Raw genomic sequence first — 14,369 nt, forward strand, 5'->3', positions numbered from 1 at the left:
TTTTTTTAATGTTTTTCAGACTTTTAATATTTTTTTTGGGTTTTAAAACATTTTCGAATTTTTTTTGGAATTTTAATTAACTTTTTTTAAATTTTTTAATATTTTTTAATTTCGGGATATTTTAATATTTTTAATAATGTAATAATTCCGGACCGGGTCCCTTGACCCGATCCGCCCAACACCTGACCCGGGATCCCCATTCCCCACTCCTTTTCTATTTTTTATTCTTTTCTTTTGGTTTTCTTTTTTTCTTTTTCTTTTTCTTTTGTTTGTTTTTCTTTTTTCTATTTTTTATTACTCTCCTTCATCCCTGCATGTCTTTTTGCCCATGCACGTGAACTTCTTCCATAATGTCCCCTCCTTTGCTGGGACTTCTTCCGAGAGCTTCCCCCGCACGCAAACTTCCACCGTGACTACGCCAGGGGATGCCCACCGCCGGCCGTCGGCTCGGGCCGCCAGCGTCGACGACCGGCGCCGGCCTTGCGCCGTCATCGCCGGCCGACACTCCGGCAACAACACCGGTGGCTGAAAACGAGCATATCTCCGCACTTTCCGACAATCCAACATTCGACCCCAACAATGGACGCTAAGTCTGAACACACAAGCATACACGCACAAAGTAAAACGTATAAAACTAACACGGTGGGGCTCCAAACTAAGGCGTCGCCGGGAACGAACAGCAACTCCAACTCATGTGCTCGTCCATCGCCATGGCCGACGTCGGGGAAACGATTTTCGTGCCACAAAAACACACGAAGTCGCAAAGGCAGTCACCCAACATTAGTCTTAAGACAAACAGAACGCAAATCGAAGGTCCTACGGACTGATTTCATGTTTTCTCAGTTTCGGACCACACTTTGACATTTTATCGAACGGGTGGTATACGAGTTCAAGCGAAGGCTTTAGGCCGAGATTCAAGGTGTTCCTTGGCTCAAACGTGATGGGTGAAGCTTTAGACAATCACAGTGGTCACGGTTTGCAATAGAATGCTACACAATCATACACGCGGATCTGGCATTTCAAGTTTGAGGGGCTTCACTGAGGCATTTTAACAAACAGGTGCTAGGCGCTTAGAAAAGGGAGCTACAGAGACGACTTTAACAAGATTGATGGCCATTTCTCGACATACAACGCTCAAGTTGGGCTCATGCAGTGTCAAACAAGTGTTAGCCTCCGTCGACGGGGCCGGGCGATCACCAAATGGACTCGGTGCGCCCGGCACCCGAGAGGCAGGGGAGAAACAGGGGAAGTGCGAGGGTCTCACCTGCTCGCAGCTGGTCGGTAGCAAAGCGGCGGTCGGAGGCTCGTTGGCGGCACCTCAGGGTCTCCTTCAGGCGGATGGGGACCCTCCGCTCTCAAGTTTTCCCCCGAACTCTCTTGGTCTCTTCCTACTTCTCCCCCAAAACTCTTTCCAAAACTCTCTTCTTCTTTTTTGCTGTCTGTTCTCTCCTCTCACTTTCAAAAACTCCACCGCCTCCTCTTTTTTTCCGAGCTCCCTGTTTCTCCTCTTCTCCCTCTGGAACTCTCCCTCTCCCTCTGGAACTCTTTCTTCTCGCCTCTTTCTTCAAGCCCTGTGCCTTCCCCTCTCTCCCTCGGAACTCTCCCCCTCCATGCCTCTGTGTTCTCTCGCTCTCTTTAAGCTCTCCTCTGCGCGTACAGATTGCAGGTTTTCCTTTTTCGTGTGAATGTCGACGGAGAGCAGAGAGATAGTAAGAAAGGCGCGCCCCTCAGTCCCTGGAAGAGCTCTCCCTCTTGTCTCTTCCTTTTTATCTTTTCCTTCCTCCTCCCTTCGTTCTCCTCTGGCTTCTTTTTTTTTTTTTCTCTATTCTCGTTCCTTTTTTGGTTTGTGCAGAACCCCTCTTTTTCGTCCTCTTCCCCCTTTTTCTTCTTTTTCGCAAGTGTAAGAGGGAGAGTCACGGGGAAGAGCTCCCCTTTGTCTTCTCTCTCTCTTTTTTTTTTTTTTTTTTTCAATTTTTTAATTTTTTTAAATTATTTTAAATAAATAAAAGTAAAAAAGAAGTAAAATAAAGAGAAAATATGTTTCACTAAATCTATTAATGCAAATGCGCCTAATGTCTACATGCCATATATACAATTTAAAGAAAATATTTTTGGTTTAGGGGTTAAAAAATTAAACCCTAATTTTTATGCGATAAAACCCTAAATGAATAGGCAAAATTTAGGTGTCAACAGACTCAAATTAACCCCATTAAAATATAAATACATCACAAACTGTCATGATTTCAGTAGCCTAAGCTATGCAAAATCGATTGACGTCGAACTGGGTTATTTATTAGCGAAAAAAAAAACGAAGAGAAAAGATCAAGGTTAAACAGATAAGGTTGAAAATCAGAAGCGATACCAATCAACTGCGGAGCCCTTTTCAGTTCTCTGAGTATTTTGTGCTTTCTTCAAACTTTGCAGTATGCATATGACTATCCGTCAGCGTTTTCCCCATACCATAACTTATTATTCAAACTTTATTAATCAATTTCGCTGTGCTTTCAGTTCAATTGTTCAATCATTTTGTCCTCGTCGAAGCAATTTGTGGCTCCGACCTCGAGTTGTGCAGATAAACAGCCGAAATGGGAACCTAAGTTCAACCTCTAGGGAGATATAGCTATACTTATGACTCTATCTCAAACTTATGCTATGGGTCTTTTCATGACTGTAGCATAAGTTCAAATTGGGGGATTGAGGCGTGTAACTACCGACATATTAAAATAAATAATGCATTGGTGGAGCTTGCCTAATTGCAGGACAGAACGCCAAGGCCCCCAAGTAGCGAATAGTGATGGACTCTCACGGTCAAATTTTCTGTGGACTATATTGCCTACTTGGGACATCCGTTTTGGTTGTGCAAAACAAAGCGTGTGGGGTCAGGAAGTGGATAGACAAAAGAAAATAAATTAAAAGCAAGGTTAATTTTGCCTTTTGGGTTTCCTTTCCTTGGAGAAGCCAAATAGCTTTAGAAATTGAGCCACCGCACAAAGAACAAAAGAAAGAACGTACGGACGTTCTTGGATTAGTTGTGCCAAGGGTTTTGCTTTGGGCTTAATCAAGCGGCGGTTTGTGCTATGAGTTTTACATCTTAATTTAGGTGTAGAAAACACTCGAGCGTACGAATGATCGTAACTCTGATTTTCCGATTATAGTGAATTATTTATCACTAGCTCTCTCCATAGTGTAGGTACCGATATTTGAATCGATTGACGTGAATCTTTGATATCCTTATTGTTTCATGTTTATTTCTCCAATGTTTTTGCGTTGATTTAATAGCGAGATCTTGTCAATTTTCATGTTAATTTTACAACATGTCTACTTCTGAAATGCCTCTAGTCAAGACCACTTTTTGCTTAATGCTCTAGTGCAAAGTAATTAACAGATCTTCCATGTTTAGAACCATCCAATTTCCAGATGTTTTCTGATGAAGTTTCACTTATACATACGGACTTGTAGGGATAATCAACCGTCACCCTTGCATTAGAAGCAATTCGAATAATGTTAACCGGACACTCATTAAGTTAAATAACTGCATTTTGAGAAATCGAAAGGTGATCTATTATGCTCTTTCTCGTGTGAAATGTGTAAAAACTGCAGATTAGTAATTGTCAATATCTTGAGCATTCTAAGTTAGTGGAGCTGAACAATAAGAAAAGCACTTCAGTGAACCCGTCGTCATAATCTACATCCTATATGTTAGTTTCTCGAATAAACAACCAGTTCATTGTGAATTATCCTTTAATATTTACTAATTTTCATGTCACCATCATTTATTTGCAGTCTGATTGCTCAATACGATCATGGGCTCCAGCTGGGAACCAAGTAAATCGCACGGCCTGTGCTGTTCATTGGGCAGAGATTGAATTAGTCACATAAATGATAACAGTTGACTAGACTAGACTAGACTAGACTTAAAAACGTGTGGAAAAAGTTTTGCCAATAGAGACTTTTGGAAAATTCCCCGCAAACGAATTCTGGCCATTGCGTAAGGTACACTCCCTGCCCCGAACTGATTGGATTGGAGAGGGCATTTTCTGATCGATATTCAAATCAATTTTAACTATTAACCTTGTCTCTCAACTATATTCATTATTAAATTAATGTTTCGATTTTAAGCCGTGTACGAAACCCGAGTCGATTAAAGGATATTAACCTAATCCTTTTGCTGTTAAAGAAGTCACGGACTCCAATTTACTGTACAGGGACTTCTTAATTGAAACTCTGTAATTCTCTAATTTGATAATAAATTTTTTGCTGCTGGCTCTTCTCAAAGCTATAAGTTCCAACACTCAGATTGAACCACGTAAATTTTTTGGCAATTTTTATTATTCCTTGTTTATTTCTCTGGTGATTTCATATTAATTTAATCGCAGGATCCGTTGGTGTTTCCATGTTGCACTTCAACATTCATCGTCGAGGACGATCAATACTTCGCCGAGGACGATCAATACTTCGCCATGACAACAACTTCTACACTCAGGCATAGGCATTGCTAAACTCCTATAAAATGGCTCTAACTTGCAGAAAGAAAAAAATAAGTTAGAACTCCTAAGAGTTTTATAAATTTTGGTCACTTGAATCTGCAGTCATGAAAAAGGAAATGCTGTGGGTACTTGTGGTGCTTTGGGGTATCGCATGCTTATGGGGTTCTCGTGGGTGTTGGGAACAAGAAAGGATTGCCCTCTTAGAGCTCAATGAGACACTCGACCTGCCATACTACGAGGCGGACACCGGGGGATCAATTTCCAACTGTTGCAGCTGGGGAGGTGTTGAGTGCAACCCCACCACAGGATGAGTCACTCAGCTGATGCTTAACGATGCGAGGTTTTACCGATATGGCATCAAAACTTGGTACCTAAACGCTTCTCTGCTTCTTCCTTTGAAGAACTCAAGAGCCTTGACTTGTCCTTCAACAATTTAGGAGGGTGGATTGCACCAGAAGGTACAAATTCACCTTTCATCTATAAAACAAGAGATCTCATTATTTAATAAGCTCATAAGTTAACCACGTTCGCGTTCTTCTTCCTCGTTTCCTGCGTTATAGATGATTATGTCCACGTCATCATTTATCCACAAGTCTATGATATATTTCACCGGAATAACAATACCTGTTCGCGCACGTACTTGAATAGATTTCTGCGGAACTGCTTTTCGTTGTTTGTTTGCAGAATCAAACCTGCTATATACAAGGCTGAGGAAACTAGAGGTGCTTTACTTGAGTTCGAACTCTCTGGATAATTCTATTCTGCCCATTCTCGGTACGATTCCGTCTCTCATGCATATATTCCTCCGAGGCAACAATTTGAGTGGGACTTTACGGGTGCATTTGTTTCGCGGAAAACTTAATAATAAAGGAAAATCATTTTCCATGAATACACTTAGTTTGCCTTTGTTTGGTGATACGTGATACGTGATGAATACACTTAGTTTTCCTGTGGGCCTTCGAGCTCGAAAGTTGTGCGACCCGGCGAGCTCATCATGGCCACTATATTCCACGTCGAAGTTCAACAACCGCAATTTGGGTGGTGACGGACGCGAGCTCGAGACACGGCAATTGGGGACGGTGGGCCTACCTAATATGCTTTGGGTTGGGGTTGTGTTTTTTTTTTTTTTTTTGAATAGGTGGGTTTTGGTGGTAGGTAAATTATGAATGGTGAGCCGGAGGAGCAAAGTTGGGGAAAAATATAATACGATTAAAATCGTGACTATGTCAAAAAATTACAGTCCCTCGTTCATCTTTTCGATACAATCTCTCTTCTGCACCGAATCTTACACTGCACATCCAGTCCGCGCGGCAAATGAGAACTGGAGAGCAAACCAAATTAAAAATATAGTGTTGCCGCTATCTCGCGAGGATCGTCGCGAGGACCTCTCTTCAGGCTCCCAAACATTGACAAACATACGTAAAGCATTGCCGTCCAATTACATCAATGCGGCATCTCCACTAAGAAGAAATGAGCATCTAGGAAAGCTAGTTTGCGTGCGATCCAACTTCATTCCACTCATAATGAAACTGGTTTTACTTGGAGATCTTTCCATGTATCGATGAATAAATTGTACAGGGTCTGCAAAGACTCAGTGGTCATTCTCTTGCCCCATCTTCTTTTATTAATGTCGAGTATCCGGGGACTTAGTTAAAGAAAAATTGGGGTCGCATCAACTTAAGAGGGCAAATTGAATCATATTAACCCCGTTAACGTATAAATACATCACAAACCGTCATGATTTCAGTAGCCTAAGCTATGCATAACCAATGGAGGTCAAATTCTACCCAGCTAGACCAGTTGTAGGTTCTTTATTAGCGAAAAAAAAAATGAAGAGAAAAAAGATCAAGGTTAAACAGATAAGGTTAAAGACCAGAAGCAATACCAATCAACTACCGAGCCCTTTTCGATTCTCTAAGTATTTTGTGCTTTCTTCAAACTTTGCAGTATGCATTGGACTATATGTCAGCATTTTCCCTATAACTTATTATTCAAACTCTATTAATCACACTCGCAGCGCTTTCGGTTCAAGTGTTCAATCATTTTGTCCTCACTGGGGCAATTTGTGGGCTCCGATCTCAAGTTGTGCAGATAAATGGTCGAAATGGGAACCTAGGTTCAATCTTTATGGAGATATAGTTGTACATCTTAAGCCCGCTCTATCCCAAGTTTATACTATAAGTCTTTTCATGACCATAGAATAAATTCAATTTGAAAAATTAGACCATGTAGGTACCGATACAGTAAAATAGGTAACGCATTAGTTGACGGACAGGCCGCCAGTGCCTCAGTAGCAAATAGCGATGAACTCTCACGGTCAAATTTTGTGGACTTTAAATGCCTACTTGGGACATCTTTTTGGGTTGTACAAAAGAAAGCGTGTGGGGTCAGGAATTGGTAAGAGAAAAGATATCAGGAAGTGGTTAGAGAAAAGAAAATAAATTAAAAGCAAGGTTTTGCTTTTTGGGTTTACTTTCCTGGAGAAGCCGAATAGCTTTAGAAATTGAGAGTCACCACATAAAGAACAAAAGAAAGAACGTACGGACGTTCTTGAATTAGTTGTGGGAAGGGTTTTGCTTTGGGCTTAAATATGCAGTGATTTGTGCCGTCAGTTTTACATCCAATTAAGTTGTACACTTTTGGATTTGGTCTTAATTTAGCTGTGAAAAACTCTCGAGCGTATCCGATTATAGTGAATGATTTATTGCTTGCTCTCTTCATGGAGTAGGTACCGATATTTGAATCGAATCACATAAATCTTCGGTATCGTTATTGTCTCTCGTTTATTTCTTCAATATTTTTGTGTCGATTTAATAGCAAGATCTTGTCAATTTTCGCGTTAATTTTACAACATGTCTACTTTTGAAATCCCTCCAGTCAAGATCACTTTCTGCTTAATGCTCCATTGTGAAGTAAATGAGCAGATCTCCCATGTTTAGAACCAACCAATTTCCGGACGTATTCTGGTGAAGTTTCACTTAAACATGTGGACTTGTAGGGATAATCCACTGTCGCCCTTGCATTAGAAGCAATTCGAATAATGTTAACTGGACACTCATTAAGTTAAATAACCGCATTTTGAGAAACCGAAAGGCGATTTGTTATGCTTTTTCTCTTGTGTGAAATGTGCAAAAGCTGCAGATTAGTAATTGTAGTATCTTGAAACTATAATCATTCTGAGACACCGTTTGTTTCGCGGAAAATAAATAATTTTGAAAATATCTTCTTAAAAATTATTGATTGTATCGCATACAAAAATGAACAACAAAAATTTTGAAACATAAATTATTATTGATAATAAAAATAATTTATCATTGACTAATTATTTTAACCGATACAGGGAATCGTTTATAGGAAATCATCTTTTTCCTTATGAAACAAAGGAAGCCAAAGTTAGTCGAGCTTAACAATGAGAAGAGAACTTCAGTGAGCTGTCCATCATATCTACATCCTATGTTAGTTTCTCCAATAAAACCACCAGTTTATTGTGAATAATCCTTTAACACTCACTAATTTTCATGTCACCATCATTTATGTGCTGTTCATTGGACAGAGATTAAAGTAGTGGCATAAATGATAGCAGTTGACGAAGACTAGGCTAGACTTAAACGTGTGGAAAAAGTTTTGCCAATGGAGACTTTCGGAAAAAGTTCATTGCATAAGGTACACTCCCTGCCCCGAAGCTGATTGGACTGGAGAGGGCATTTTCTGATCGATAGTCAAATCAATTTTAACGCTAATTAACCTTGTCACCGAAAGGAGCTGAGCTGTGTTCATCGCTAAGAATGGCCAAGACTTTGGCCATGACCACGGCAATAGGCATCGCTCTGAGCTCCTATAAAATCGCTCAAACTTGCAAAAAACAAAACATAAGTTAAGAACTCAAGAGTTTTTATAAAGTTTTTGGTCACTCAAATCTGCAATCATGAAAAAGGAAGCGCTGTGGGTACTTGTGGTGGTTTGGGGTATCGCATGTTTATGGGGCTCTCGTGGGTATTGGGAACAAGAAAGGATTGCCCTCTTAGCGCTCAATGAGACACTTGACCTGTCAGACTACTGGGGATCGATTTCCAACTGTTGCAGCTGGTACGGTGTTGAGTGCAACCCCACCACGGGACGAGTCACTCAGCTGATGCTTGGTGGTTTGAGGTCTTACCGATTTGGCATCAAAACTTGGTACCTAAACGCTTCTCTACTTCTTCCCTTTGAAGAACTCAAGAGCCTTGACTTGTCCTTCAACTATTTAGGAGGGTGGATTGCACCAGAAGGTATAACTCCACCATTCGTCTATAAAACAAGAGATCTCATTATTTAATAAGCTCATAAGTTAACCACGTTCGCGTTCTTCTTCCTCATTTCCTGTGTTGTAGATGATTATGTCCACGTCATCATTTATCCACAAGTCTATGATATATTTCACCAAAATAACAATACCTGCTCACGCACGTACTTGAATAGATTTCTGCGGAACTGCTTTTCGTTGTTTGTTTGCAGAACCAAACCTGCTATCTTCAAGGCTGAGGAAACTAGAGGTGCTTGACTTGGGAGATAACTCTCTGGATAATTCCATTCTGCCCATTCTCGGTACAATTCCGTCTCTCATGTGTATAGACCTCCAAGCCAACAATTTGAATGGGACTTTACAAATGAATGGTAATTTCTCCGGCTTATTTTCTGCTCATAATTCAGTACAATATCACCTTCCTTGACTTGAGTTTTAACTCTCTGGATAATTCCATTCTGCCCATTCTCGGTACGATTCCGTCTCTCAGGTGTATATTCCTCCGAGGCAACAATTTGAGTGGGATTTTACGAGTGCGTTTGTTTCGTGAAAAACTTAATAATAACGAAAAATATTTTTTGAAAAATCATTTTTCAGGAATACACTCAGTTTTCCTTTATTTGATGATACGTGATGGAAATCATTTTCTGATAGTTGGATTTTATTGGAAAATGATTTCAAGTTCATGACTTTATTTCAAGCAAAAAAAATCGAATTTTTTAAATATTTTTTTATTTTTTTTTTAAAAATCGAATTTTTAATTATTTTTATTTTATTTTTTGAAAAAATTGGAATTTTAATTATTTATTAATTTTCATTTTTTTTCCTTTTCTTTTTCATTTTTCTTTTCTTTCCTTTTCTTTCTCCCCCTTCCTCCTCCGCGACCGGCCGGCAACGGCCACAAGCGAGCTCGAGCTCGCCGGCGTCGGGCGAGTCGCGACCTCACCGCGATTAGCCGAGCCCAGGCTCGCCGGCCTCGGCGGAACTCGAGCTCGCCTGGATCTGGTGAGCCGTGAGCTCGCCGGTCCGAGCCCGGGCTCGCTTGGATCTGTAGAGCCGCGAGCTCGCCGGCCTATACCGAGCTCGGGCTCACCTGGATTGGCCGAGCCTCGAGCTCACCGGCCTGGGTGTTGGTCGGTCGCCGGGCTGTCGGCCATCACCGAGCACACGGCCGGCGGAGGAAGGAGGAGGAAGGAAAAGAAGGAAAGTGAAAAGAAAAAAAAAAAAAAGAAACGAAGAAAGAAGAAAAGAAAAGAGAAGAAAAGGTTAAAAATAATAAAAAAAAATTAGTTTTTTTTAAATAATTAAAAATTTGATTTTTTTAAAAATTATTTTATAAGAATAATTTTATTAATTAAGAAAAAATTAAAAATTAAAAAATTCAAGAAGAGTAATTCCAGAAAGTGTTTTCAGCTTCTTAAATTAGGGAATTCACTTTCCTAATTTTATATATGAATTTTTCCTTGATCGGAAAGTGTTTTTAGGTTGACTTATCATTTTCAACGAACCAAATAGGTGAAAGTCAAAAACGGACTCCTCAAAAACATTTTCCCTTAAATAAACACGCCCTACATATGAATGGTAATTTCTCCAGCTTATTCTCTATTCATAATTCCATACAAAATCGCCATCCTTGACTTGAGTTAGCAATGTTTGTGTATAAATTAGGTGGTTTCAGTAATTTAAAGGAGCTGGACATAAGTTATAATGCAGTTGATGCAGCGGCTACTGCTGAAGGTATTGTTTCAGTTTTCATTCAGGATCCTCGTTTTTATTCATATATTAGACTAACTTGCATACAAGTCATGCAGGCTCTTTAATACCTTTACATGTGCTTCATATTAAGAATATAGAAGTTATATATTACAACCCCCTTCTCTTTCCATATAGAAATGTTGCTAATTCAATAGATTCCTATCCCGAGGCATCCTCGCGTGTGCTTTGACAATTTACTGCCAAGCGAGTTAATTACTTGGAATTTTACTGCTAGGCATAAAAAACTTGAGCCACTTAGAGAACCTCCACCTAGATGGTGTCCACTTGAAGGACGCGGGGACCGTCCTGCGAGCATTAGGGGCACTATCATCCCTCAGGAACCTTTCTCTCCAGCAGAATACAGTAGAAGGAACAATTACTGCTCAAGGTTAGTCGAACCTGTTAGTGAATGTATATTCAAAATAAGTTTTTACTAAAAAAATGGTTCCATTCACTCGTGATAATTCTGTACCATTTCTTGATTATGCTTGTGTAAGGAAATCTGATGTTCAGTTATCTTTTGTTTTCTGGGAAGATTTCCATAACTTCAGTAAGTTGGAACAGCTCATCTTGGATTATTCTTTGTTGAATACAAGCATGGGAATCCTTTCTAGCCTTGGTCCTTTGACATCTCTTAGATTGTTGTCCTCATACAGCACCAGTCTAATTGGCAACCTATCAGATCAGAGTAAGTCTTGATCTCTCAGTGTAAAAGCTAGACATAAAATGGATCCTTCATGTACGTGTATGTCCTTGTTATATGTGCCGGTATGTCTCATTGTAGTTGAATTGACTAGTGATGTCACTAACAGGCTTGTGCAACCTGGTAAAACTAGAAGAGCTGGATCTTAGCAATAACGGAATTACCGGCAGGCTTCCTACATGCTGGCGAAACATGACCTCTATTCGGATTTTGAGTCTTGAAGACAATGAATTGACCGATAGTGTCGCGTCATCTCCCCTCACAAGTCTTAACTCACTCGAATATCTTTCCATTTCGGGTAACCATTTTGATATGCCCTCATCACTAGGTCCACTTGCAAACCATTCAAGACTTAAGGTGCTGTTGCTTGATGATACTAAACTAACAATTGATACCAAAATTGCGTCTCTAATCCCGAGGTTCCAGTTGAAGGTTTTTAGAACATCAAATAGTCCATCAAGAGGTTTTAAAGTGACTTCTCTAGGCTTTCTCAATCATCAATATGACCTGAGAATCTTCGATCTCTCCTCGAATGACATTCCTGGTCCCTTTCCAGCTTGGTTGTTGGAAAACAATACTAAGTTGGAGCTGCTTTTTATGTCAAATAACTTATTTACGACGCTTGAGCTTCCATCAATGACCCTTTTTAATCTTTCGGTGATGGACATATCCAACAACAGCATGAGAGGAGAGCTCACTGCCAAATTTTGTGCAGATGTCCCAAATCTGCACCACCTTAATCTATCAACCAACAAATTGGAAGGGAATATTCCATCTGAACTGGGTGGTCTAAAATCCCTATATGTCTTAGACCTGTCTAGCAACAATTTCTTAGGGGGACTACCTGTCGAGTTACTAGATAGTAACTCATCATTGGTACACCTCAACGTAGCATATAACAACTTGCAAGGAGAAATTGTATTTTCCGACACAACCATGAGCCTAAATTTGACAGATCTGCGGTTAGATCACAACAAGTTCACTGGAAATCTCTCTTTCCTTTCGTCACTCGAAGAATTGTTGATATTGGACATTAACAACAACTTTTTCAGCGGCAAGCTTCCCAGATGGATTGCAAACACGTCACAGCTTGTGGTCCTTGACTTGTCCAAAAATCAGTTGGATGGCCTCATCCCTCAAGAACTCTTTAATCTTGGTTCGCTCAAGTATTTGGATTTGTCTGACAACAATCTCTCTGGTTCATTAGCATCATGTTTTATAGCACCCGAGTTGAGGCACATCCAACTGTCTAGGAACAAATTGAATGGTTCAATCGTGCATGTGCTCTCTAACAGCTCCAATTTGGTGACCTTGGATCTGAGTGAAAATGAGCTCTCCGGAAGCATACCCAATTGGCTAGGTAACCTCTCTCGATTGAGCATTCTTTTACTGAGAGGTAATAGCTTCGGCGGAACATTTCCCGAGCAATTGTGCAAATTGAAAGGCTTAAGTATGATCGATCTTTCTGATAACAATCTATTTGGTCCATTGCCTAGTTGCTTGGGACCCATGAATTTCTCCGAAGGATACACCGATAAGATAACTTCAACACCGCTTGGGGGACATGGAATTGGAGTGGGGTCACCTTGGTCTTACGTGAAGACAAGCCATACCTGGGACATTGATGTAACAACGGAAGTAGATACATTGCAAGTTCCACACACTGCTCGATTCACAACAAAAAGAAGGTTTGATTCTTATAAAGGCTATGCACTCCTTAAAATGGTAGGATTAGATTTTTCTCGCAACCAGTTCAGCGGCGAGATCCCACCAGAGATTGCAAATTTACAGGACATGCTTGTCCTGAACCTGTCGTATAACAAGCTTACAGGACGTATACCGATATCGTTGTCGAGCCTCACAAAGATAGAGAGCATTGACCTTTCCTACAACAACTTGATTGGTACTATCCCTAAAGAGCTTACTCAGTTGAATTCCCTGGAAGTCTTCAATGTGTCTTACAACGACTTGTCAGGAGCCATACCAAACAAAAATCAGTTTGGGGCATTCGATGAAAGCAGTTACTACGGAAACCATCTTCTGTGTGGACTGCCGTTGAGTAAGGACTGCTTGACAACCATTAACGTTAATTGCTCGGCAACAAAATCATGCACGAAAGCTAGAGAAGATGGTTTCATAGACAGAGAGACATTCTCTTTCGGCTTCGGAGTGTCATACACGACGGTTTTACTGGTAATTCCAGTTGTTCTGTTCATCAACCCCCAGTGGCGGCAGGGATGGTTTCACTATGTGGAACTGGTTATCACCACATGTCGGAGCTTGATCCTCACATGCTACTACTTTGTGCAGGACGGTTTTCGAAAATTGTCTAATCGCCAAACAATTTAGGTTCTCTCTCATTCTGCATTTCCAGGAAATGGTAGGATTGGGTTTTTTTTTTGCTGCCATATACTATTGTCGTTGATCAACGGGCCTCAGTGTGGATCTACTAGGTCAATGTAAGTTTTTACCTTCATATTTGAATTAGGTCTTGTCCTAATTTCCTTGAAAACAATGCATCGAGTGATCTTTCCCTCTTTCGAAAATGAAGTTTTTTAACATAGTTGCTTGTTCATCTTTATTTGAGTTAGCTGATCATGCTGCTAACAATGACAAACAACACTAGAGAAACACAGCTCTATCTCTTCTCACCTCGGTTTTGTTTCTACGGTGACACATTTGCTTTCCTTTCCAAATAAACATTTCCGTCTCCGTATATCGCTCGGTCCATTCACAAACCGTTCGAGACATAAAACTCCTCTTTCTTGACAATATAGCTCTAACAACCGAATGTTCTTTAAGAGTCCTAGGTTCATGGCAGATCCGCAATTTGGTTGAGACACCGATTTCCATCTTACTTTTATGAAGGTTTAGTTGTGCGGAAGGGTCTCATGAGATAGTTAACTACACAATGGAACTTGTATTTTCATGACTATTTTTGTTCTTCATGTCTGCGTGGAATGACGTTTTTACATTTTGCTAGGAGCTTAGCTTTAGCTAGAAAAACAAAGTAACTGCAATGAGGCATGTCCTATTCAGTCTGAAAGAGATCTAATTTGTTGTCTCGGTGTCTAGGCCAAATTTCGAGCATGAACCAACCCGGATCAAGGCCCGGATTGGTGCAAATGTATGAAAATGGCTA

At 40.3% G+C, this 14,369-nt stretch overlaps 1 protein-coding gene and 1 pseudogene across 1 annotated transcript; both read left to right on the plus strand.

Moving 5' to 3' along the window:
- Positions 1–4,554: 4,554 nt before the first annotated feature.
- On the plus strand, positions 4,555–5,531 carry LOC130136556 (receptor-like protein 14; annotated as a pseudogene).
- A 2,789-nt stretch (positions 5,532–8,320) lies between these two features.
- LOC115687351 (cuscuta receptor 1-like) lies at positions 8,321–13,784 on the plus strand. Its single transcript, XM_056306580.1, has 6 exons — positions 8,321–8,755; positions 8,982–9,140; positions 10,438–10,506; positions 10,760–10,912; positions 11,060–11,212; positions 11,337–13,784. Exons 1-6 carry the CDS (start codon positions 8,413–8,415, stop codon positions 13,574–13,576), a joined length of 3,117 nt encoding a protein of 1,038 aa, XP_056162555.1. The 5' UTR covers positions 8,321–8,412; the 3' UTR covers positions 13,577–13,784.
- The last annotated feature ends 585 nt before the right edge of the window (positions 13,785–14,369 follow it).

The sequence above is a fragment of the Syzygium oleosum genome, unplaced genomic scaffold, assembly GCF_021117445.2.
Source record: "Syzygium oleosum isolate NSW1041296 unplaced genomic scaffold, Sole_v2.1 Sole_v2.46, whole genome shotgun sequence".
NCBI classification, from domain to species: domain Eukaryota; kingdom Viridiplantae; phylum Streptophyta; class Magnoliopsida; order Myrtales; family Myrtaceae; genus Syzygium; species Syzygium oleosum.

Coding starts and splice junctions, on each gene's coding strand:
- LOC115687351 (XM_056306580.1), top strand. CDS start 8,413: ATGAAAAAGGAAGCGCTGTGGGTACTTGTGGTGGTTTGGGGTATCGCA. Junction 9,141..10,437: donor TGGGACTTTACAAATGAATG/GTAATTTCTCCG, acceptor TGTATAAATTAG/GTGGTTTCAGTAATTTAAAG. Junction 11,213..11,336: donor TGGCAACCTATCAGATCAGA/GTAAGTCTTGAT, acceptor TGTCACTAACAG/GCTTGTGCAACCTGGTAAAA.